General features: G+C 43.4%; 2 protein-coding genes across 21 annotated transcripts in view; one reads left to right on the top strand and one right to left on the bottom strand.

The window, feature by feature from the left end:
- KANSL1 (KAT8 regulatory NSL complex subunit 1) overlaps positions 1-26982 on the bottom strand; it is a 199745-nt gene that overhangs the window by 163668 nt on the left and 9095 nt on the right. For 3 of the 20 annotated variants that reach the window (XM_037993897.2, XM_073005161.1, XM_073005166.1), the window contains exon 1: positions 2534-2836. The exons of 9 other annotated variants lie outside the window; for them this stretch is intronic. The gene's annotated coding sequence lies outside the window, so the exon portion shown is untranslated. Of the gene's footprint in view, positions 1-1201; positions 1567-1605; positions 2235-2533; positions 2837-26982 lie in introns of those variants that run through there. 8 more of the 20 variants (XM_008012269.3, XM_008012272.3, XM_008012271.3 and 5 more) reach the window with 4 other exon arrangements.
- Positions 1612-25255, top strand: LOC103243846 (uncharacterized). The gene is made up of 3 exons (XM_073005428.1): positions 1612-1792; positions 1885-2522; positions 24768-25255. Exons 1-3 carry the CDS (start codon positions 1612-1614, stop codon positions 24825-24827), a joined length of 879 nt encoding a protein of 292 aa, XP_072861529.1. The 3' UTR covers positions 24828-25255.

Genomic DNA, 26982 nt, shown 5'->3' with positions numbered 1-26982 from the left:
AAAAATTTTCTAGATCAAAACCGAAATGCTAACAAATACAATTAGTATTAGGCAGAAAACAATTACTACTCAAAAGTATTCACTGTTGATAGAAGGTTTAAAAAACAGTTTTAACTGACAACGCCTGTAGACAATTGAAATTTTCTAAATTGGTCAGACGGTATGCTAGAAAAGGAACCAAGTAGAGCCTATAGAAAAGAGGAAAGGGAAAACACACCCACTTAAGCCTTTGTAAATAGTGGTCCTTTAACTGACCCAAAAAGCAGAGAAAACAGAAATTACAGACCACCCTGACAAACGGAAAACATATTCTAACGTACTAGTTTCCATACTTGAAAGGACTTTCAAGACGAAGTTCAGTAGCAATCTATAACTATATCATGATTATGCAAGGCAAAGATTATGTAATTTTATCGTTTATTTTAAAACGTTCTACGACTCTAAAACTAAAACAAGTAAAACGTTTTGATCTCTCCAAAGCGAAGAGGAAAGGTTCCTCTGAGCTGCAATTTAAAAATATAAACACACACCTCAAAACAAACAAAAAAACACAATGATTGCTAGCCACGTGACAAAGGAGATGGCAACACCAGGATTGTGAATGGAGGGGAGGGAGGCGAGGCTGGAGGAAGAGAGATTTCTCGGAACTTTGGAGACCGCGGGAGTTGGTCTGTCGACCCTAGGGGCACTAAACTCCAGCCCCTACGAGTTGTGCTTCTAACACCCTCAAGTACAATTTTATTAATAGGTCACAGAAAATGCTCCAGTGACCTCCAGGATAAAGGGGGGTGGGGGGGACCGAGGAAGAGGAAAGAGCAATTTAAAGTGGCGCCATCATGTCACTCCTTCTCCCCTAAAGCAATCAATAAGCAATAGTTAAGTAACACGTTTCTCTACAAATCCACTTTGGGATCCCAACAGTGGAAAACAAGAGGATTTTTAAGTAAAACACGGGAGTAGGGTTGTTTATCGTATGGAAAACAATTAAACTACTTGCTAAGAATCAAAAGACCGTCAGCCGGAAAACAGGCCCCCCAAAAGGCAGAAAGATTCCAACTCACTTAAAAGCAAATAAATGCCTCTTCCTCTTTAGTTAAAAAAAAAAAGTCCGCCTGAGGGAGACTACATCTGAAAACGTAAGTGACCTGAATTTACAGGCAACAAAAATAATAAATGAAACAATCAGAGTTGTGATACAAACCGTGCAACGCGCCAAGACGTGTGTTTCGAGCAAAGAAAGGCCTTTTGCAGTCAAGAGAAGTTCAAAGCGAGAGCCAGAGTTTGTTTGGGGGGTTCTTTTACGGGAATAAATCATGTTCTCCAGGCCGCCTTTTTAAATAGAACGCCAAAGGAAAAGCTGGCGAACGAGGCGGCAGCTGCTGGGGAAGGGCCCCCGCACACCCCCGCCCTTGGGGCGACTCCCAGCCCGGACCCGCAGCGGGGAAGCCCAGAGAGGCCATTTAAAGTTCCGGGGGTTTTTTCTACCCTGCCCTGCCTTTCTAGTTACAACTAACAAAGAGAGAGAGAAATGGGAGCCACAGGGAGAGCGAGGAGAAGGAGAAAGGGCAGCAGGAGGAGGAGGAGAGGAGCAGCAGCAGCACCTACCACGTGATGGAGGAGCGTAGCCCGGGCGGATTCAGCCCCACAAAATGGGCGCAGTTTGCAAACAGCCCCCCGGCCTGGGCGCCGAGGGCCAGCGGCGGGCGGGGGCGCGCGGCGGCGGCTCCGGCCCGGGCCCGCCGCTCTCCTCCCCCCGGCGCCCGGAGCCGCCCTGACTTTCCGGGCGGGGGGGGCGAGGCGGAGGGGGAGGGGAAGGCGGCGGCGGGGAGCGGCTGCTTTTTCTTCTCTTTCGGGCCCTTTCTCGGCCTTCCTCCGCACCGACAGGGCCCGAGCACGGCCGGGAACCGCAGCCCGGCCGGGAGGGCGGGCGGGCGGGGGCAGAGGGTGAAGCCGCCCCCCCGCCCCGCACAAACAAGCACCGCCGTCTGCAGCCCGAACCCGCACCCAGGCCGCCACCCCCGGCCGCCTCTTTCCAGCCGGGGAGCGCGCTTCAGCCGCCCCCCGCGCCGCCGCGGCGAGACGAGTCGGCTTCGCTACGGTGCTCGGTTCTCCCGCCGGCTCTGCGAGCGGTGGCGGCGGTGGCGGCGGCACTGGGAAAATGGCGGCCGAGCTCCTTTTCCCTCCCCCCCCTTAATCTGAAGCGGAGGGAGAATGGAGCGAGCGAGCGAGCGGGCGAGCGCCGGGGACACGGGGAGGAGGGACAGCAGCGCCTCCGCCGGCTGCGGCTGCGGCGGCGAAGGGCCGCTCCACCCCGGCGCGCCGCCAGGGGGCGCCCGCCGCGCCACCCCCGCGGGCCGCCAGGAGGCGCGGCCGCCGCCGCCTCAGTCATGGCTCCTCGCCGTGGCCGATGTTTTTGTACCTCCATCTGCGGAGGCCGCGGCGCCCGGCCCCAGCTGCCCTGGACGTGCGGCGACGGCACGCAGCACTGCGGCAGGGGGGAGCCAGCCCTCGCTGCGGCCGAGGTGAGTCTAACCTGAGGCACTGACGCCGTCACATTCCCTCCGTGCTGGGGCCGGCCGTGCGGCTCGCCGGTTGAGGGGCAGGGCGGGCCGGCGCCGCGGAGCGAGAGGACGTGAGCGAGGAACTGTTTGCACTGTGTAGTAAAGAGGCTAAGGCCGTCGGCGCCACACTATTCCAAGGGCTAACCCTGCAGAAAGCTCCCTGACCAGTGAAGCGGCTTCCGCCGCCCGCCCTTTGTCCCTAGCAGCCAGCCTCCGTACACTGCAGCACGGCTGGGCACTAGCCCCAGCACCGCGCTCCGCAGCCACCAGAGTTGGGCGGGGTGGAGCGGGCTTGGGGGGGCGCACGTAGTCACTGCGCAGGCCCAAGCCAGGGCCCGCGCCGGGCCAGCCCGGGAAGGGGCAGCCGGGAGCCAGAGGGGAAGTGATGGCCCCGCCGGCGCCGGGCCCGCTGGGAACTGTAGTTTTCGTGAAGAAACAAACGTCTTGTTTTGGGTGTCATGGCTTGGCAGATCCGCCAAAACAGGCAAATGGCATTACACAATGAGTATTTATGCTTCCTGCCGCCACCAAAAGGAAGTTCACTGCCATGCTAAAAGTTTAACAAAGAATTCCATAGAGAAACACAAATCTCACAACAAAAAGCGAACTTCCCACCTCGTTACCAGAGTTGATTTAAAGTGGTGGCACCTTATCATTTCTCATGACCAGTTTATCAGTACAGAACTTTATATTGTCCCCAAAATAGGGCCTTAAAATAATGGAACCTTTCCTAGACTTAAAGAATTCAGAAACATAATGTAATACAAAGTGTAATTCTACCACCCTTTAAAGAAAAAGTTGCCAAAAGATGAGTGCAGTATCTTGAGATTTAAAAGACTAATCTAGGATTCATCAAAACTAGCTTAAATGACTGAAGAAAAAAAATCGTTCAAATCATTAAATCATCAAATTCGGCAGATAAGAAGGGTATGTATGCTCTACTACCAAAAAGGAAGACTTTTGTGGCTTACCAGAACCAATATCCGGCATTATACATCACTTCTGCTTATCAAAAAACACCCTCACAGTCGTTATAGAACGGTTTTAGTCTTCCCACAAAGTTACACTACCTCACCTGCCCCTGCAACATCTGCACCTAGGTTTCTGCGAGTTTCCATTTGTACTCTTAAAATCACACTCTCAAGCATAGTCATGGTTCTCAAATATCAAAAGCAGGCAGTTTAGAGTCATAGGGTCAAATTTATACAAACAATAAACTAATATATGTAAACATATTTGTATACACATCCAAAAGAGGTCTTTAGTCTTGGATTTTTAACTTACAACCCTGGGGAAAAACTTTAATTGACTTTTTTAATGTACACACATACACATATAAATAGTAATTCCACAAAATACAGCAGAAGGGTATTGGACCAATAGATGGCGAACTAGAGCCCCAATCTGAGGCTTCTGAAATCTAAATTAGCAGAATGAAAAACACCAAATAAGGCAAAGCCCTTTGCAGCGTATACTTAAATATTAAATTCAGACACACCATAACAAAATAATCCTACTAGTGCTCCAAATTTTTAAGACTCAAGTGTCAGATTTAATTAGGCAACCAAATAAGCAAGATTATATGAAATACATTTTTCTAATGGATTAGTTGAAAAGTGGAAAATGCTCATTTTTAAAACCATGCATTTGGGGGAAATATCAATTCCAGCTTCCCCTTTCTCTCATTGCTTAGTGCAAAAGTCAAGAGTTCACAGGGTTTACGGCACTTAAATCAGTCAACCTGTTGTATATTCTTATCTAAAATCAGACATCTTTCTTCCTAGGCACCAACTTTTACTTTTCTTTTTCTGACAGGGTCCTGCTCTATCGCCCAGGCTGGAGTGCAGTGGTGCAATCACAACTCACTGCAGCCTCCCAGGCTCAGGCAATCCTACCTCAGCCTCTTGAGTAGCTGGCACCACAGGCATATGCCACTATGCCCAGCTATTTTTTTTTCCATCTCTCTTTTTTTTTTTTTTTTTGGTAGATACAGAGTCTCCCTTTGTTTGCCCAGGCTGGTCTCGAACTCCTGGACTCCAGTGCTGGCATTACAGGCATGAGCCACTACACAAAAATCTTATGAAGAGAAATAAATTTTCTTAAATTTCCCCCCAAAAAGTAGTGGATGTCCAAAAGGCTGATTGAAAACACCTACACACAATATAAAACAAAAAAAGATTTAAAGAAAAAGGCCTGGTGCGGTAGCTCACTCCTGTAATCCCAGCACTTTGGGAGGGTGAGGTGGGAGGATCACTTGAGCTCAGGAGTTGGAGACCAGCCTGGGCAACATAGTGAGACCCTATCTCTACAAAAAAAATTTTTAATTATCCAAGTGTGGTAGCATGTGCCTACAGTCCCAGCTACTCCAGAGGCTGAGAGGACTGCTTGAGCCTGGGAGGTTAAGGCTGCAATGAGTCATGATCATGCCACTGTAGTCCAGCCTGGGCAACAGAGCGAGACCTCGTCTCAAAATGAAAAGTGATTTAAAAAAAAAAAAAAAAAACCAACACATTTCAAATCACTCTTGGAATAGTCATGTTGACTCTCCAATATCCACTCTATTCTGATTAGTTTTAACCCATTCTCTTTGCCAATGATTGGTTAGGAATGGCCATGAGATATGAGTAGAAGTCCCCTGGACAGCCTCCAAAAGAGAACTGTGAGAAAAGGTTCTTCAATCCTAAAAATGATGAAGGAAAAAGTCCCTCTTCCTCAGAGAGTGACACCTCAAAACTGCTACAGTCACCTTTGCAGCAAGCCTGAAGATACCACCAACATCAAAGGGAATAGAGAGTTGGCAAGAAACTTGGTCCGTTGTGATAGCATTAAGCCACTGTGTCAACCAATCCTGACAATCTGCATGACTTCTGGATTTCCAGCCACATTAGAACAATGTAACAATAAACATTTATTAATTGTTTAAGCCAATTTGAGTTAGGTTCCTTATAAATTAAGTCAAAAAACAATGATTAAGTTCTAATGTTTTTTAGTATTTGTATGTTACTTTATGATTACAGTATTTTATATAACTAATCTTATTATTTCTTCCTCAGAAAAGACATTCCATGGCCAGGCACGGTGGCTCACACCTATAATCCCAGCACTTCGAGCCAATGTCAGAGTATTGCTTGAGCCCAGGAGTTTGAGAACAGCCCAGGCAAAACAGCAAGACCTCATCTCTTCAAAAAAAAAAAAAAAAATGTAGCCGGGGGTGGTGGCATACGCCTGTAGTCCAAGCTACTGAGAGGCTGAGGCAGGAGGATCACTTGAGCCCAGGAGGTCAAGGCTGCAGTGAACCATGATCACGTCACTGCACTCCAGCCTGGGCAACAGAGCAACACCCTGTCTCAAAAAAAGAAAAGAAAAAGGAAGGGAGAAAGGAAAGAAAGAAAAAAGAAAAGGTATTCCCTCTTATACACAACTCTGTACCCATCTATCTTTGTCTGTGTTCTCTCTACCTAGAAAAAGAGGACCATCCCTTGTTACCACCATTCCTTGTTCATTCCTCTCTCCAATCCACCTACAACTTATGTTATCCTCTTATATTCCACCACACCACTGTTATCATGTACTTATTTCACTTGACAATAATGTAGGCCAGGCGCGGTGGCTCACGCCTATAATCCCAGCACTCCGGAAGGCCAAGGTGGGCATATCACCTGAGGCCAGGAATTCGAAACCAGCCTAGCCAACATAGTGAAACCCCATTTCTACTAAAAATATAAAAATTAGCCAAGCATGGTGGTCCACACTTGTAGTTCCAGCTACTCGAGAGGCTGAGACACGAGAATCACTTGAGCCCGGAAGGCAGAGGTTGCAGTGAGCCAAGATCATATCACTGCACTCCAGCCTAGGCGACAGAGGGAGACTCTGTCTCAAAAAAGAACCAATAATGTACAGAGTTGGCACTACATTACCCTTGGTTAAATGCTCTCTGTAATTCCTCTGAGGTTGTTTTCATATACCAGTCTTGCCACCTCAAGCCATCCTGAAAGCCCTTGCAGGCAGGAACTGTGGTTGTTCTAATTTAAGATCTGTAACTCTCATCTATAGATAATAAATGTATTCCAAAAAGGCACTTTCTACCTTCCCTACCACAGGCCTTCTAAACAAACCAGAAATTCCTAAACAGAATAATCTCTCACAAATTCAGTACCTCGTATGTCCAAACTAATCTCAAAAGAACAATGAATAATTTTTTTGTACTTAAAAAAAAAGCAATTATTATATATTAACTCAGGACAAGTCCTAAAGCCTAGACGATTTGGTTTCAAAAGCACAGGGACCCATTTTTTTTTGTTGTTACTTACCTAGGACCTAGCCCAGGGCCTGGCACAAAAGAGACACATCATAAGAACTGACTGAATAAATGAAAAAGGTAGAGTGTAGTACTTAATCACACAGGACCCAGGGTAGCCCCAGATTCTAATCCTGTCTCCCTCACTTGTTATTTGTGTTACTTTGGGCAAAGTACTTATTCTGCTCTGTAAAATGGAGATAGTAATACCACGTACCTCTTAAGTTTAACTATTATTTTTATTAGTGAAAGAAGCTATTTTCCACAGTTCTAAACTTGAAAGGTTAAAATCTGAGTTAAGCAAAAATCAGCACCTCTTTCCTAATTCAAACTTCAAATACCTATCTACTTAGGACTTGGACCTAATTTTAAAAAAAAGAAGAAAAAAAGCTTGGACGTGGTGACTCGTGCCTGTAATTCAGGAGACCAAAGCAAGTGGATCACCTGAGGCCTGGAGTCTGAGACCAGCCTGGGCAACATAGTGAAACCCCGTCTCAACTAAAAATACAAAAATTAGCCCGGCATTGTGGCACATGCCTATAGTCCTAGCTACTTGGGAGGCTGAGACAGGAGAATTGCTTGAACCCAGGAGGTGGAGGATGCAGTGAGCCAAGATCACGCCACTGCACTCCAACCTGAGTGACAGAGCGGGACTCTGTTTCAAAAAAAAGAAAAAAAAAATCCCTGTCTAGAGTCTAGCAAACAATGTTTTCATTCATGAACTTAGATAACACTATACATAAAAATACTTTTAGCTCCCTAAAAACATATTCTAATTCTGAGAACAATTACTTACAATCATAAATCTAATTAATGCCACATTAAATACTTAAAATACATTTAATTCAACAAAAATCTAGTGAGTACCTATTAAGCTCAAGAATTTATTCTAGATATCACAGAAATGAACACATAAGCCTATGTAAAAACCAATATTAAAATTATGAAAGAAACATCTTTAAGCTGAAACTGAGGCATGTTCTCACATTAATATTTAACCAGCTAAATATTAAATAGAAAACCAGAGTAAACTGAATCAAAGTGAAGAAATTTAAGTCAAAAAATTTAGGATGTAGAAGGAATATGTTCAGCCGCCACATTTTATTAGTGTGAAAATGAGGCCAACAAAAGCCAGTTAAGAGACTGCCAAAGCCTCAAAGCTGGGATCAGGGTCTCTCAGTCTTCAATTCTCACTTTTCCCACTTCTAATTCACCAGTGCTACTCACTTGGTGAACTGGAAGTGCAAACATGCTAAAGACATTAAACCTAAACAATACTACCTATTTCACAGTTTCATAAGTATAAAGATTTGACCAAATCCAAGTAGAAGAAAATCCTCATACTGATTATAATGACTACAAAGCTCAGAAATCAAGATTTTTTTTTCATTAAATGGAGGCCATAACTGATTCAAAATATCACAGTATTTTTATGTACTGAATCCAGTAGAAACAAACTTTCAGTAAGATTAAACAAAAGCATTTCATAAATGGCAAAGTATTACAAAAATGCATAGCATTCTTTCATTTCAATCCAACCTAACAAGATATTTTCCTCCTCATACTACTGATATAAATTGCAGGATTTACATAAAGATATTATTTTACCATCTCACCACAGAACTGACCCAATAATTCATACAAAAGAAAAACTAATTATTAGGCAGCCTCCTGATTTAACTGTGTTAGTAATGAGAACACTACTGTTATAGGTTAAACCTAAATGTACTAGTAAATCTAGAAATAATTTATTTTGGGATAATTCGGAAGACAGCATTAAAGCTCAACTGAATACAATTATATCACTGAAAGAAACAAGTCAGGTTCTCTCAGGCCATCAGCTATTGTTAAAATCTAACACCCAAGGTTGTTGGTCTTCTCCACAGTGGTGGATTTAATAGCAGCTACCAGCACTCATTTCTAGTGCAAGCAGTTTAACCAGGATTTTATACGAACATTTTAATAAAGTTCCTCAATGAGTTTACACACACACACATACACACACACCCCCTGATTATTTTGGTGAATTTTAGTTAATTCTAATGCTTCTAACTTTAGTTTAGAATATTTTAAAATTCTCAAATAACTACAATGTGTGGTTAACCCTGAAAGTTCAATGACCAAACATAGAAGGAGCATTCTAATATACTGATTTTGCAGATGAAGCAATCTACGCAGGACCCAAATGTTTTATCAGGTAATGAAGTTGAATGTCAGAATTTGCCCAAAATGTGCCAAGAAACTACCTGAGTTCTTTTCCAAAGGAAACATAAAGGTAAATATGCAGAACTTCAAGGCAGCTGTGAGCAGCCAAGTTGTGGAGGGCCTGATAAAAGTGAGTCCAAAGGAAAAATGTTCAAAGAGAAAAGGAGGCAGCAGGTGTACAAGGCAAAACACACCTTAAATAATGTTTTTACAGGCCAGGTGCGATGGCTCACACCTGTAATCCCAGCACTTTGGGAGGCTGAGGCAGGTGGATCACAAGGTCAGGAAATTGAGACCATGGTGAAACCCCGTCTCTACTAAAAACACAAAAAATTAGCCGGGCATGGTGGGGGGCACTTGTAGTCCCAGCTACTTGGGAGGCTGAGGCAGCAGAATGGCATGAACCATGTGTGTGTATATATATATAAAACGTCAGTTACTGATTCTAAGTTATGATGCAACATGTAAAATCTTGTTCTAACGGCATGGCAAACCTAGGGATTTTGGAAGATGGCAGACCTGTTTCCTCCAATGAAGCAGCATACCATTCTCGGAAAGGGAATTACTTTTTTTGTGTGTGTGTGTGTGTGAGACAGTCTCGCTCTGTTGCCCAGGCTGCCAGGCTGGTGTGCACTGCACAATCTGGGCTCACTGCAACCTCCGCCTCCTGGGTTCAAGCAATTCTCCTACTTCAGCCACCCAAGTAGGTGGGACTACAGGTGCATACCACCATGCCTGGATAATTTTTGTATTTTTAGTAGAGATGGAGTTTCGCCATGTTGGCCAGGCTGGTCTCAAAATCCTGACCTCAGGTGATCCACCCACCTCAGCCTCCCAAAGTGCTGGGATTACAGGTGTGAGCCACCACGCCCGGCTTAGAACATTACTTTTAACCCACTAATTCTTGGATTCCTGAACTTGGTTCTATGTACACTCATGAACATACACCTACAAACAAGGGAGTAACCAAAGCCACTGAATATATACAGGAGCAACATTTTTGGAGTATCAATTTAATCAAGGATTGTAGTACAATCAGATGTACTTTTGTTAAAATAAACACAAATATATTACAGGTTGAGCATCCCTAATCTGAAAATCCAAAATCCTCCAAAATCTGAAACTCTTTGAGTGCCAACATGACACCTCAAATGGAAAATTCCACACGTGACACCTTTGCTTCTGATGGTTCTCATCAGAAACATTGTTTATTTCATGAACAAAATTATTTAAAATAGTGTATAAAACTGTTCGGTTGTGGTAGCTCATGCCTGTAATCCTAACACTTTGGGAGATCGAGATGGGAGGATCACTTGAGCCCTGGAGTTCAAGACCGGCCTGGGCAACATAGTAACACCCTATCTCTGAAAAAAAAAAAAGAATTAAGGCCAGGTGCAGTGACTCAGGCCTGTAATCCCAACACTTTGGAAGGCCATGGCAGGTGAATCGCTTGAGCTCTAGAGTTCAAGATTAGCCTAGGCAATGTGGCAAAACCTCTCTCTACCAAAAATACAAAAAATTAGCCAGGTGTGGTGGCATGCGCCTGTGGTCCTAGCTACACAGGAAGCCAAGATGGGAGAATCGCTTGAGCCTGGAAGGTGGAGGCTACAGTGAGCAGAGATGGCGCTACTGCACTCCAACCTGGGTAACAGAATCAGACCTTGTCTCAAACAACAACAAAACAAAATTGGCTGGGCTTGGCACCGTGCATCTCTACCAGCTAGCACTAGCTACCTGGGAGGCTAAGGCAGGAGAATGACTTGAACCCAGGAGTTCTAGGCTGCTGTGAGCTAGGATCACACCACTGCACTCCAGCCTAGGCAACAGTATGAGATATCATCTCTTAAAGAAAAAGGTTAAAAAAAAGAAATTATCTTCAAGCTATGTGCATAATGTGTACATGAAACATAGAATTTCATGTTTAGATTTGGGTCCTATCTCCAAGATAGTACATTATGTAAACGCAGATATCCCAAAATCTCAAAAATCTGAAATCCAAAAAACTTCTGGTCCCAAGAATTTCGGATAAGGGATATTCAACGTATACAGGGCAAAATGCAAAATTCTCACTGTTTCAAGATAGAAAAGGAGTCTTCAGAGAGATATGTCTTGCTTTTAACAAACTGCTCCAAACAGCCCTAGACCCTGAAAAGTACTTTAAGGAAAGATAAAGAGGCACTGGTTTAGACCATTTATAGATAAATAAGCATGGCCAAAACCCCTGAATGTAATCCTTCCATGCAGAAGATAAAACCTGAAATCTAACGTATAAATTGTCATGGGTACAATACTATAAAAGAGACCATAAGCTACCGAGAACATGATTGGAATTCAGGAAATGCTAAAGGTCCTGTCTTATCTCTGTAATTCATTTACTAAGAAATCATGTATGATTTTCTCAACCACAGTCTTTTTTGTTTCTAAATTAGACTGACAAAAATTATAGAATCTAATATTTAATATTTTCCACCATATTCCATATTCTCACAATCACATTTAGACACAAATTTATCTAATGAAATGTATCCCAAATGAACCAATTTTAACCAGCAGCAGAAAAAATAAAATAGTTAAATGAAACTTCTTTGGCATAGGAAGTCCTTCAGGCCAGATGTGGTGGCTCACACCTCTAATACTAGCACTTTGGGAGGTTGAGGCCGGTGGATTGCCTGAGTTCAGGAGTTCGAGACCAGCCTGGGCAACATGGTGAAAACCTGTCTCAACTAAAATACAAATTAGCCAGGTGTGGCGGCATGCACCTGTAGTCCCAGTTACTCGGGAGGCTGAACCAGGAGAATTGCTTGAACCTGGCGGGAGGTAGAGGTTGCAGTGTCAGTGAGCTGAGATCGCGCCACCGTACTCCAGCCTGAACGACAGAGCAAGACTCCATCTCAAAAAAAAAGAAATCCTTCAGCACAGAGGGTAGAAAAAAACAACTACTCACACTTCCCAGAATACCTACCATGGCAATACCAAAATATGACCATGCTTGTTAATATTTAGGCCAGGGCAGTAAATGTTTGTAACATAATACAAACACTTGTAATCCAAATGTGAATGATTATCTTCAATTTTCAGTAAGACCCTATTAAACCCTGTCATTAATATATATTCATTCATAAACATACTGAGTACCTAATGAATGTTAAACACTGTAGAATCTCTAAGGAAAGAATACTCGGTCACTTTATAAGCTATGTGGTAGTCAAGAAAATCCTTTCTACTCCTTGATATGTTAAATGATCAAAAAATCCAAAGCTAAAAAATCATCAGAGAACAATGAAAAAATTTTAGTGGCTTTATGCTTCCAATTCCATTTTCTTCTGGCCTCTTTTCTGAAGCTTGCCTAAATCATCCCAGGAATGCTAAAATTGGGTGTTATTTATGGCATAACCAAAATGAAATAACAAAGTAAGTACCCCAAATAAAACTAGGAGAAAAAAATCCAGGGAACCAAGCAGGCAGTAAGGATCTAAAGTTCTATACTTGGAACCTATACCCTGAAAGTTAAATAATAGATGGTTTTTAAACAGTTGACTGCCAAGTGTGGTGGCGTGTGCCTGTAATCCTAGCTACTTGGGAGGCTGAGGTGGAGAGACTGCTTGAGCCTAGGAGTTCTAGACTAGTCTGAACAAATAGCAAGATCCTGTCTCACAGGTGGGGGGGCGGGGGGAAGGCAACCAAGCTGGGTGTGCCATGTGCCTCTAGTCCTAACTACTTGGGAGGCTGAGGTAGGAGGAGTGCTTGAAACCATAGGCCACTGTACTCCAGCCTAGGCAACATAGGAAGACCCTATCTCTAAAACAAACAAACATAAACAAACAAAATGGCCGGGCGTGGTGGCTCACACCTGTAATCCCAGCACTTGAGGCGGCTGAGGTGGGAGGATCACTTGAGCTCAGGACTTCGAGACCAGCCTAGCCAACATGATAAAATTTTTGTATTTTTAGTCTCTACTAAAATCAAAAATTAGCTGAGTGTGGTGGCAGGCCTATAATCCTAGCTACTTGGGAGGCTGAGGCATGAGAATCATTTGAACCTGGGAAGCGGAGATTGCAGTGAGCCAAGATCACACCACTGCACTCCAGTCTGGGCAACAGAGCGACACTCCATCTCAAAAAAAAAAAAAAAAAATTATACCTTTAATTGTTATCCTCCTTCAGTAGTTAGGCAATTCGAATTTACTATTGCTAAATGAATGTTCAAAGTTAAACCAAAATTAGTTCAAGATGAAGCCAAGAACACATCTCAACTCATTCAATAAAGCCATTATTACTCTGATGTCAAAACCAGACACGGATATCACAAGACAACTACAGACCAATATATCTTATGAATACAGATGTAAAAGTCCTCAACAAAGCAAAATGAATCCAGCAACATATAAAGGCTTATACACCATTGCTAAGTATGATTTAATCCCAGGGATTCAAGGTTGGTTTAACACTGAAAATCAATTAATGTAATACATGGTATTAATAAAGGATACAAACCACATGATCATTTGAATAGATGCAGAAAAGCACTTGACAAAATCCAACATGCTTTCATGATAAAAACACTCAACAAAGTAGGAACTGAAGAAAACATCTTCAACCTAGTAGAGAATACCTATGTGGGGAATAAAAAGAACACCTACAAAAACCCCGCAGCTAAAATCATACTTCATGGAGAGAGCCTGAACGCTTTCTCCCTAAGATCAAGAACAAAACGAGGATATCCACTCTCACCACTCTGTTCAATACTGCACTGAAGGTTCTAGCCAGGGCAAATAGGCAAGAAAAAGAAATAAAAATCACTCAGGCTAAAAAAAAGAAGTGAAACTACCTTTATTTGTAGATGATATAATCTTGTATATAGAAAATCCAAAGAAAATCCCACAAATAAACTATTAGAGCCAATAAACACGTCCAACACAGTTACAGGATATAAGCTCAATATTTAAGTAGTAATTGTATTTCTATACACAAGCAATAAGCAATCTGAACATTAAACGTTTTTTAAAATTCCAATTACAATAGCACCCAAAAAAAAAAAAAAAAAAAAAGACTTAGAAAGCCAGGCATGATGGCTCACACCTGTCACCTGTAATCCCAGCACTTTGGGAGGTGGGCAGATCACTTGGGGTCAGGAGTTCAAGACTAGCCTAGCCAACATCATGAAACCCCGTCTCTACTAAAATACAAAAATTAGTTAGGTGTGGTGGTGGGTGCCTGTAATCCCAGCTACTCAGGAGGGTGAGGCAGCAGAATTGCTTGTGGTGAGCCAAGATTGCACCACTGCACTCTAGCCTGGGTGACAGAATGAGAATCTGTCTTTAAAAAAAAAAAAAAAAAAAAGACTTAGAAATAAATCTAACAAAAGCAGCGACAATCTTATACTCTGAGATATATAAAAATTGCCAAAAGAAGTTAAAGAAATCCTAACTAAACAGAAAGGCCAGGTGTGATGTCTCACACCTGTAATCCCAGCACTTTGGCAGACTGAAGTGGGTGGACTGCTTGAGCCCAGAAGTTCAAGATCAGACTAGGCAATAAGGCAAAACCTCATCTCTACAAAAATACAAAAATGAGCTAGGTGTGGTGGCATGCACCTGTAGTCCCAGCTGCTTGGAGGGCTAAGGAGGGAAGATCACTTGAGCCTAGTAGGTTAAGGCTGCAGTGAGCCATGATTGCACTACTGTACTTCATTCCAGCCTGGATGACAGAGCAAGACTGCGTCTCCAAAGAAAAAAAAAAAAGGAAAGACATCCCATGTTCATGGATGAGAATGGATCAGAAGATATAACACTGTTAAAATGGCAATATTCCCTAAATTGATCTACAGAATCAATGCAATCCCAGTATACCCAAAATAAATTTGAATAGGAAAAACAAAGTTGTAGGACTCACACTTCCTGATTTGAAAACATAATTCAAAGCTACAGAAATCAAGACAGTGTGGTAGTGGCATAAGGATAAACATACAGATCTATGGAATATAATTGTGGGTTCAGAAATAAACCCTTACACTGACAGTCAATTGACTTTTTGAGAAGAATGCCAAGACAATTCAATGGAGGAAAGAATGGTCTTTTTAAGCCAAGTGCTGTGGTTGACACCTGTAATCCCAGCACTTTGGGAAGCTGAGGCAGGAGGATTGCTTCAGGCCAGGAGTTCGAGACTAGCCTGGGCAACAAAGCAAGACCCCATCTCTACAAGAAACAAACAATGGTCTTTTCAACAAACCATGCTGGGACAACTGAATATGGACATGCAGTAGAATGCAGTTGGACCACTGTATCTCATACCATACACAAAAATTAATTCTAATTAAATTTAAACATGGATTATAGACCTAAATGTAACAGCTAAAACAATACAATTCCGAGAAGAAAACAAAAGCTAATCTTCATTTCATTTGGTGACTTGACATCAAAACCACATGCAACAAAGGAAAAAACAAGCAAATTGGACTTCACCAAAATTATAACATTTTGTACTTTAAAGGACACCATCAAGAAATTGAAAACACAACCCATAGATGGGAGAAGATACTTGCAAATCATGTATCTCACAAGGTATTTGTATCTCGTATATTTAAAGAACTCTTACAACTCAACAATAAAAAAAGAATCCAATTTTAAAACGGGCAAAGGCTAAGCACAGTGGCTCACACCAGAAGGAGAGGATCAGCTGAGGCAAGGATTTTGAGACCTGCCAGAGCAATATAGCAAGACCCTATCTCTACAAAATAAATTTAAAAAAAAAAAAAAATTAGCCAGGCATGGTGGCACACACCTGTAGTCCTAGCTACTCAGGAGCTGGAGGTAGAAGGAAACCTTGAGTCCAGCAGTTTGAGGTTATAGAAAACTATGATTGGGCCGGGTGAGGTGGCTCACAACTATAATCCCAGCACTTTGGGAGTCCAAGGCGGGTGGCTCACGAAGTCAGGAGTTCAAGACCAACCTGGCCAAGATGGTGAAACCCTGTCTCTACTAAAAATACAAAAATTAGCCGGGCGTGGTGGCGGGTGCCTGTAATCTCAGCTACTCAGGAGGCTGAGGCAGAGAATCACTTGAACCTGGGAGGCGGAGCTTGCAGTGAGGAGAGATGGCGCCACTGAACTCCAGCCTGGATGACAGAGTGAGAGACTCCATCTCAAAAAAAAAAAAAAAAAGAAAACAACGATTGGCCACTGCACTCTAGCCACAGTGACAGAGCAAGACCTTGTCTAAAAAAATAGATGTATAAAAATAAAATTAAATGTGCAGAGAATTTAAATAGACATTTCTCCAAAGATATATGAATGGCCAATAAGCACATGAAAAGATCTCATCAGGTTGAGCAATGGTTCAGGCCTGTAACCCCAACACTTTGGGAGGCCAAGGTGGGGGGACTGCTTGAGCTCACGAGTTTGAGACCAGCCTGGGCAACATGGCAAAACCCCATCTCTACAAAAAATACAAAAAAGGTCAGGTACAGTGGTTCATGCCTTTAATCCCAGCACTTTGGCAGGCTGAGGTAGGCAGATCACCTGATGTCTAGAGTTTGAGACCAGCCTGGCCAAAATGGTGAAACCCCGTCTCTACTAAAAATACAAAAATTAGCTAGGTGTGGTGGCAGGCGCCTGTAATCCCAGCTACTGGGGAAGTTGAGACAGGAGAGAACTCAGGAGGCAGAGATCGCACCACTGCACTCCAACCTGGGTGAAAGAGCAAGACTCCATCTCAAAAGAAAAAAAGTTTCAAAGATAAAACAAAAATCTTGTTAAAAATACATGAGATGCTAAAGAAATAATCTATTTCTTTAAGTCATGCTATCAATTTGTATCAAAATTTTCATTTCCTATGTGTAGGTGTCGAGGGTCTTGTAGCCATGATAAATGATATACACCTGTTCTGTGCTAACTTTTGTTCCCCAAAAGAGATATGTAGTACTCCAGGGGGCTGGGCACAGTGGCGCATGCCTGTAATCCCAGCACTTTGGGAGGCCAAGGCCACAGGATCGCTTGAGCTCAGGAGTTCAAGATCAGCCTGGGCAACATGACAAGACCCCGTCTCTACTAAAAATATTAAAAAATAGCCAGGTGTGGTAGTGCACAACTGTAGTCCCGGCTACTCGGGAAGCTGAGGTGGGAGTTTGCTTGAGTCCGGGGATGAAGGGGCTGGAGGTTGCAGTGATTCAAGTGCCACTATACTCCAGCCTGGATGACAGAGGGAGGCCCTGCCTCAAAAAAAAAAAAAAGACAGACATGTAGTACTCCTAACATTCAGTACCTCCGAATGTGATCTTAGAGATGGGATCTTCAGGCCAGGCAGCTTCCCTTCCTCTCTGTGTCAGTCTGTCCCACCTCGGCTTGGCCCACCGGAGGCAGAGGGTGCAGGAACCTGGAGGTGGAGGGTGCAGGAAGCCAAGATCCTGCGACTACCCTCCAGCCTGGGCGACACAGCAAGACTCCGTCTCAAAAGAAAAAAAAAAACCTTACAAGAAAATGATGCAGGCTGGGCACAGTGGCTCACGCCTGTAATCCCAGCATTTTGGGAGGCCGAGTGGGGTGGATCATTGAAGGTCAGGAGTTCAACCCCAGCCTGGCCAACATGGTGAAATCCTATCTCTACTAAAATAAAAAATAAAAATACAGAAATTAGCCAGGCATGATGGCACATGCCTGCAGTCTCAGCTGCTTAGGAGGCTGAGGCAGGATAATCATTTGAACCCCGGAATCGGAGGTTGCAGTGAGCCAAGATTGCGCCATTGCACTCCAGCCTGAGCGACAAGAGCAAAACTCCATCTCAAAAAAAAGAAAATGCAAAGCCACCTAAGAGACAGTTTAAATATATAAAAAGCTAGATGCCAAATAAAACTAGATGGGTAACTTGATAAACAGGATTGATAAAAAGCAAGACAGCTGACATTATATAATTCTTATTTGCTTCAATATTTACTGCGGAAGACAGAGGGGAAAAGCTATCTAAATTACTCTTTAAAGCATACAAATCTCTAATAGTGAATCAAATGCATCATTAAATTCCTCAAACTGGTATGTCAGATGTCAGGTAGTCATGAAGACCCAAAATAGTCTCTACGGGTTGTTTTTTTTTTTTTTTTTTTTTTGAGACGGAGTCTCGCTCTGTCGCCCAGGCTGGAGTGCAGTGGCCGGATCTCAGCTCACTGCAAGCTCCGCCTCCCGGGTTCCCGCCATTCTCCTGCCTCAGCCTCCCGAGTAGCTGGGACTACAGGCGCCCGCCACCTCGCCCGGCTAGTTTTTTGTATTTTTTAGTAGAGACGGGGTTTCACTGTGTTAGCCAGGATGGTCTTGATCTCCTGACCTCGTGATAGGCCCGTCTCGGCCTCCTAAAGTGCTGGGATTACAGGCTTCAGCCACCGCGCCCGGCCGGGTTTTTTTTTGTTTTTTTGAGATGGAGTCTGGCTCTGTCGCCCAGGCTGGAGTGCAGTGGCCTGATCTCAGCTCACTGCAAGTTCCGCCTCCCGGGTGCACGCCATTCTCCTGCCTCAGCCTCCCGAGTAGCTGGAACTACAGGCGCCCGCCACCTCACCCGGCTAGTTTTTTGTATTTTTTTTTTAGTAGAGACGGGGTTTCACCGTGTTAGCCAGGATGGTCTCGATCTCCTGACCTCGTGATCCGCCCGTCTCGGCCTCCCAAAGTGCTGGGATTACAGACTTGAGCCACCGCACCCGGCCTCTATGGGTTTTTTGTTGTTGTTTTTTTGAGACAAAGTCTCGCTCTGTTGCCCAGGCTGGAGTGCAGTGGCACCATCTCGGCTCACTGCAACCTCTGTCTCCCAGGTTCAGCCATTCTCCCACCTCAGCCTCCCAAGTAGCTGGGATTACAGGCGTGCGCTACCACATCTGGCTAATTTTTGTATTTTCAGTAGAGATAGGGTTTCACTATGTTCCCCAGGCTGTTCTCAAACTCCTGACCTCAAGTGATCCACCCAACTCGGCCTCCCAAAGTGCTGGGATTTCAGGTGTGAGCCATCACAACCAGCCCCTTTGCTGTGTTTTAAAGGCATTTAAGTATAAATTATTAAACTGCAGGACAGAACATATTAGTTGACGGTCATATGAGTGACCTTCTCTAAATGCCAAAAGGATAGAATCCACTTTTCCTTTATCAACATTTTCCTTGCTCAACTTCTGGCATATTAGGTACTCAATAAGTATGTGCTGAACCAAAATGAACAAAAAAATGCTGTCATCAAAGTAACTCCCACCTACTCAAGTAGGCTGCAATTTCAAACTGCCCAAACTAGCAAATCTCTAATAGAAGATGGGCTCAGAAGACATATCAGCATAAATAACCTTCTGAGGAAAAGACAACATGGATTCTAAAAGTGGAAATCACACCACACCAGTTCACCCAAATTCTCTGAGAAAATAAATATGTGCAGCCGGGCACGGTGGCTCATGCCTGTAATCCCAGCACTTTGGGAGGCCGAGGCGGGTGGATCATGAAGTCAGGAGATCGAGACCATCCTAGCCAACATGATGAAACCCCGTCTCTATTAAAAATACAAAAATTAGCCGGGTGTGGTGGTGTGCGCCTGTAGTCCCAGCTACTCAGGAGGCTGAGGCAAGAAAATCGCTTGAACCCGGGAGGCAGAGGTTGTAGTGAGCTGAGATCACACCACCGTACTCCAGCCTGGGCGACAGAGCAAGACTCTGTCTCAAAAAGAAAAAAGAAAAGAAATATGTGAATATAATTTATGTGAGCTTTCACAAACTCTTGATAAGATTCTAAATTAATGATTATTTTTTTAAAGACCTGAGTGGCCACAGGATGAGAACATTTACTGTAGACTAGACATAACTGAGACGCGGAAAATTATAGGTAGATGCTGAGGTACTTCCCCAAATGAAGGTATAAACAGAAGATTGAATTTTTTTTTAGAAATGCTGTATTTAACATTTTAATATATTGTACAAAAAGTATACAGAGAATTCCCCATTTTGCAGATGGGATGATGAGATTCCTAATAATGAAATACCACACGAGTTGGAAAAATAAGGGAACGGAGAGATGGAAAGGGTTTCTAAATGTATTAAATGAGAAACATTTGCAAAAACTAAGATTTATATTCAGCTGAGAGAATGCTTTGGCAAGTATAAAAGCTGTCTAAATGTGAAGGGTTATCTAGCAGAAGACAAACCAGACTTGCTCTAAGCAGTTCCTATGTAGACAAAATTGGGCCCAAAGTGGTAATTCCAGAAAGGCACGCTTCAGCTCAAGCTTTCTAACCATCAGACCTAACTAAAAGGTGGTTCTTACCTTGGATTTCCTCTAAGAGCCCACTGAGATATGAGAGTTAAAACATTACATGCAAGGAAATGGCAGGTATGCTACGGCATGGACAAATGAAAAGTAAGGCATTTACAGGAAAAAAATCTAAGCTATACTTAAAAGACTTCATGCTTTCCAGTCAAAAAAGTAATTTTTGAATAATTATAGAATATTCCCTAAAGACAATGTGATGTTCTATGCAAAAGAGAAAAAAAAAAAAAAAAGGAAAGAAAAAGAAAAGGGAGGGAGGCAGGGAGGACCAAATCCTATTAGGAAAAAACTGTAAATCAAGGGTGTCCAATCTTTTGGCTTCCCTGAGACATGCTGGAAGAAGAGCTGTCTTGGGCCACACATAAAATACACTAAACTAACAATAGCTGATGAGCTAAAAAACAAAATCACAAAAAAAATCTCATAATGTTTTAAGAAAGTTTACGGATTTGTGTTGGGCCACATTCAAAGCTGTCCTGGGCCACATGCAGCCTGCGGGCCATGGGTTGGACAAGCTTGCTGTAAATAGAACATATTTTCTTATCCTTCTACCAAATCACAGTGTAGTTATAACTAAAATGCAATTTTGAGTAGTAATCATAAATCCAGAAAGGGAAAGCAATGCTGACAAAGATCCAGGAAGGAGGTTTCACTGGAGATTAAGTTAAAATGTCAAGCATCTTCAATTGAGAAACATGAAAGCAAAGGGGCAATGTGATCAAAATCAGAAAACGTATCAATATGGTAAATACTAACTTATTCATCAAATCTCAATATAGTAAGCTTTTATGCTTGAAAAGTATTTCTTTCTATAACAGATAAAAGAACCTTGTGGATTGTGTTATCACATTCTACAAGTTAAAAATAGATTCAAGTGCTTGGATAAATGTATGTATATGTATATTATTAGGTCCATTCGGGTCCTGTAGGATAGAAGTGCTATCAGATGTGAGGCCCTCAATTTCTGAGGTTAACATCTTAATAGATAACAATGCTTCACCTGAAAACATCAGTTGGTGCCAATTTAGACAGAACAATTGGTTGGATGGACCCCTGAGAGACAGACTCAAGGAGGCTGGTTGGTATAAACTTCCTCCATTCTTTTACCTCGGTATGTATGTGTGTATAATATATACATACATATTATACAAGAATATATATACATTCCTTATCTTTTATACACTTAGAATGTTCCTTATATAGCTCTGTACCCTGAATTTTTCATTTATCATTTACTCAACATCCTAAGACATTAAAAATTCTTTTTTTTTTTCCTAAGACGGAGACTTGCTCTGTCACCAGGCTGGAGTGTAGTGGCACCATCTCAGCTCACTGCAACCTCCAACTCCCTGGTTCAAGCAGTTCTCCTGCCTCAGCCTCCTGAGTAGCTGGGATTTCAGGCACGTGCCACCATGCCCAGCTAATTTTTGTATTTTCAGTAGAGACGGGGTTTCACCATGTTGGCCAGGATGGTCTCAATCTCCTGACCTCATAATCTGCCTGCCTCGGCCTCCCAGAGTGCTGGGATTACAGGCATGAGCCACCACACCCAGCAGGAAAAATTCTTTTAAATACTATTTCATGGTTGTAAATATCCATCCTTAAATATACCATAATTTATTTTCTTATAAATCTTGCTGCTCATTTAGCTTTATTCTCAATTCTCACTAGTATGAATAATGCTACAATGAATACCATTGTTCACAAATCTTTCTAAATATCTTAATTTTTCCCCCTTAGGATAAATTCCTAGATGTGAAATTACTGAGTTAAAGAACGTTTTTAATTTTGCCAATATACGTTGCCAAAATATCTTCCAAAAAACTAGGCCCAATGCACACTCCACTAGCAGTTTCAGAGATTGTCCCCTTACCACCTTTGACAGCACAGTCAACTGCAAATCTGATAGGTTAAAAAAATAGTATGTCATTTAATCTGCATTCCTTTGATTACTTATCAGAATAAAAATGTTTCTCATATGCTTCTTGGTCATTTGTATTTTTTCCTTATGAACTCTGATCATGTTCTTTGCCAGCAAAACTTTTCTTTCTCTTGGCCGACAAACTTTCTGTGGAAAACCAGTTAAGATGGAATCACCTAAGTATCAGCAACTGCAGCTCCCCCTGCTGACCAATAAATTACCACCACCACCAAGTGCCCAGTAAAAATAAACTGTGCGCTGTAACTATGCACTTGCCCATCTTCTGGGCTGCTGCTACAAATACAAATTATACACGGTAATAAAAAAGAAAATACTGTGTATCTAAAGTCATACTTAACAGAGCTGTGATGGAGAAGGCAAGGGCGACAAACGTCTAGTTTTCTTTTTTTTTTTTGAGACGGAGTCTCGCTGTGTCGCCCAGGCTGGAGTACAGTGGCCGGATCTCAGCTCACTGCAAGCTCTGCCTCCCGGGTTTATGACATTCTCCTGCCTCAGCCTCCCGAGTAGCTGGGACTAGGGGCGCCCGCCACCTCGCCCAGCTAGTTTTTTTTGTTTTGTTTTGTTTTGTTTTTTGTATTTTTTAGTAGAGACGGGGTTTCACCATGTTAGCTTTTTTTTTTTTTTTTTTTTTGATACGGAGTCTCGCTCTGTCGCCCAGGCTGGAGTGCAGTGGCGCGATCTCGACTCACTGCAAGCTCCACCTCCTGGGTTCAAGCCATTCTCCTGCCTCAGCCTCCCGAGTAGCTGGGACTACAGGTGCCGGCCACCATGCCCGGCTAATGTTTTTTTGGGTTTTTTTTTTTGTATTTTTAGTAGAGACAAGGTTTCACCGTGTTAGCCAGGATGGTCTCGATCTCCTGACCTCGTGATCCGCCCGTCTCGGCCTCCCAAAGTGCTGGAATTACAGGCGTGGGCCACAGCGTCCGGCCCAAATGTTTTCTAATGTGCAGGAACTAGGCAAGGCACAGTGGCTCACACCTGTAATCCCAGCACTTTGTGGAGGCCGAGGCGGTTGGATCACCTGAGGTCAGAAGTTCAAGACCAGCCTGGCCAACATGGTGAAACCCCGTCTCTACTAAAAATATAAAAATTAGCCAGGCGTGGTGGCACTTGCCTGTAACCCCAGCTACTCAGGAGGCTGAGGAAGGAGGATTGCTTGAACCTAGGAGGTGGAGGTTGCGGTGAGCCGCGATTGCGCCACTGCACCCCAGCCTGGGCAATAGAGTGAGACTCCATCTAAAAAAAAAAAACTAATATGCAAGAACTAATGTCACAATTCTAAAAATCAATTCCCTGCCAAATATACTACCTGGCATATATAAACATCACAGGCCTAAATATATAAACACCACAGACCTAAATATTCATTTCCCTATACTGCAACTATGTGAAAACATTCTAGTTACCAAACGACACTGGGTGGTCAGCAAACTAGTTCTCTTTTTCCAAAAGCAAAAACAACAAAAACACTTCTGCCCTTTAGCATTCAAAGGAAGATTATTAAAAATCGTAATTCTTGGCAATCCTTATTCCAAAGCTCCTCGCACTTATTAGACTGAGACCAATAGAGCCAAAGGGTAAGGCCAAGATTGGCAAATGCATGTGACTCTCAGCTTTTCCACTGATACTCTCCTAAAGAGGCACATCCCAAGGCCAACAATGCAGTCTTTAACATGCATTTACTAAGTGCCATCAAGAGCAAACAGTGATGGCTGGGCATGGTGGCTCACGCCTGTAATCTTAGCACTTTAGGAAGCCGATGGGAGGTGGATCACCTGAGGTCAAGAGTTCGCGACCAGCCTGACCAACATGGTGAAACTCCATCTCTACTAAAAATACAAAACATAGCTGGGCGTGGTGGCAGGTACCTATAATCCCAGCTACTTGGGAGGCTGAGGCAGGAGAATCGCTTGAACCCGGGAGGCGGAGGTTGCAGTGAGCCGAGATCATGCCATTGTGCTCCAGGCAGAGGTTGCAGTGAGCTGAGATCATGCCAGTGTGCTCCAGCCTGGGCAACAAGAGCGAAACTTCGTCTCAAAAAAAAACAAAAATAAAAACAGCACGCAGTGAGGATAAAAGACAAGAGCCAGCCCTCACTCTTAAAGAACCGAGAGACTAGCTGGGATCAAAGTGGAGCAAACTGGCAATCAGTACAATAGAAGTGCCAGGTCTGCATATACACACACACATGCACGCACACTAGCAGTTTCAGAGATTGTCCCCTCACCACCTTTGACAGCACAGTCAACTGCAAATCTGATAGGTAAAAAACAGTATGTCATTTAATCTGCATTCCTTTGATTACTTATCAGAATAAAAATGTTTCTCATATGCTTCTTGGTCATTTGTATTTCTTCTTTATGAACTCTGATCATAAAGTGATAATACCTGGGTCCAGAGGAAGCACTCAGTGTCGGCTACTATTATTACTATTATCACTGCTGTTATTACTATTATCACTACTTTTTTTTTTTTTTTTTTTTTTAAGGCTAATCAAGTGAAGCAGTGGGAGTGGAGAAGGAACAAAGAAATCTGTAACTGGTTGTGATCAACTAATAGTAAACACCACTATACTTCGACCAGTCACTACTGTTATTAAAGACTAGAGGAAGTAAGTTTCCAGAACAAGGTAGAGTCCTTCTTAAGCAGAGGTAACTGCTTGTGTGAAGACCCAGAGGCAAGGAACAACAGGGTATACAGCAGGCACTGGGCACAAGCAGTCTGTACTGCTGCATACAGGATGCTCAGGAAGAAGTGAAGAGATGATCTGGCAAAACATTTCAACTCTACCTTCAAAGCTAGGAGAGTTATGGTGGAAGAGGGATATGATCACACACTTGGACGTGCAGTTTACAAGGATCGTGTTGGCAGTGACTTGGAAGAGAGAAAGCAGTCAAGGAGAATGATCACAAGGCAACAGGTCAGGCAGCCAAAAGGGCGATGAAGGTCTGGACTCAAAAAGGAGAAGCAGGATGACTAGGAAAACATTATGAGCTAGGATCTCAAGAATGTGGTGACTAGACTGGCATAAGAAGGAACCCAGAGGCCTCTCAAATCCCTGATTTGAGTGACTGGCTGGATGACACTACCACTCACCAGGATAAGAAGATAGGAAGAGGTTGGACTTGGGGAAGTGGGTAAGATCATTTTAAAATGCCCATAGGGGCCGGGCGCGGTGGCTCAAGCCTGTAATCCCAGCACTTTGGGAGGCCGAGACGGGCGGATCACGAGGTCAAGAGATCGAGACCATCCTGGTTAACACGGTGAAACCCCGTCTCTACTAAAAAATACAAAAAACTAGCCGGGCGAGGTGGCGGGCGCCTGTAGTCCCAGCTACTCGGGAGGCTGAGGCCGGAGAATGGCGTGAACCTGGGAGGCGGAGCTTGCAGTGAGCTGAGATCCGGCCACTGCACTCCAGCCTGGGTGACAGAGCTACACTCCGCCTCAAAAAAAATAAAAAAAATAAAAAATAAAATAAAATAAAATGCCCATAGGATGGCCGAACATGGTGGCTCATTCCTGTAATCCCAGTACTTTGGGAGGCTGAGGCAGGTGGATCACCTGAGGTCAGGAATTCAAGACCAGCCTGGCCAACATGGTGAAACCCCGTCTCTACTAAAAATACAAAAATTGGCTGGACGTGGTGGCGCACACCTGTAATCCCAGCTACCCCAGAGGCTGAAGCAGGAGAATCACTGGAACCTGGGAGGCAGAGGCTGCCATGAGCCGAGACCGTGCCACTGCACTCTAGCCTGGATGATAAAGCGAGACTCCGTCTCAATAATAATAATGATAAAATAAAATAAAATGCCCACAGGACATCCAAGCAGAGATGTCCAGGAAGCAACTGTGTATATGGGACTGGAGATCAGAAAACTAGTTAGAGCTGGAAAAAAACACATTTGCAAATCATCAGCATATGGACGGCAAGTGAGGCACAAGTTTATCTAAGGCATTCCTCAGAAATTGCACAGGGTGAGAGGAGAAAGGGTCAAGGGAAGGCAAATACGAATGTTTTTAGGAGCAAAAGAAGAAAAACATCTGCAAAGAAAACCAAGCATATGGGCCAGGCTCGGTGACTCACGCACTTTGGGAGGCCAAGGCGGGTGGATCACCTTGAGGTCAGGAGTTCGAGACCAGCCTGGCCAACATGGTGAAGCCCGTCTCTACTAAAACTACAAAAATTAGCCAGATATGGTAGCAGGCACCTGTAATCCCAGCTACTGGGGAAACTGAGGCAGGAGAATAGCTTAAACCCAGGAGATGGAGGTTGCAGTGAGCCGAGATCACGCCACTGCACTCCAGTCTGGGCAAAAGAGCAAGACTCCGTCTCAAAAAAAAAAAAATAGTTTCAAAGATAAAACAAAAATCTTGTTAAAGATAAATAATGACAAGCTAAAGAAATAATCTACTTCTTTAAGTCATGCTATCAATTTGCACCAAAATTTTCATTTCCTATGTGTAGGTGTCGAGAGTCTAGTACCCATGTTAAATGATATACACCTGTTCTGAGCTGAATTGGGTTCCCTAAAAGAGATATGTAGTACTCCAGGGGGCTGGGCACAGTGGCACATGCCTATAATCCCAGCACTTTGGGAGGTCAAGGCCACAGGATTGCTTGAGCTCAGGAGTTCGAGATCAGCCTGGGCAACGTGGCAAGACCCTGTCTCTACTAAAAATATTAAAAAATAGCCAGGTGTGGT

Source organism: Chlorocebus sabaeus, chromosome 16, assembly GCF_047675955.1.
Source record: "Chlorocebus sabaeus isolate Y175 chromosome 16, mChlSab1.0.hap1, whole genome shotgun sequence".
NCBI lineage: Eukaryota > Metazoa > Chordata > Mammalia > Primates > Cercopithecidae > Chlorocebus > Chlorocebus sabaeus.
Note: the sequence above shows the minus strand (reverse complement) of the source record. Positions and strands in the feature narration are given on the sequence as shown.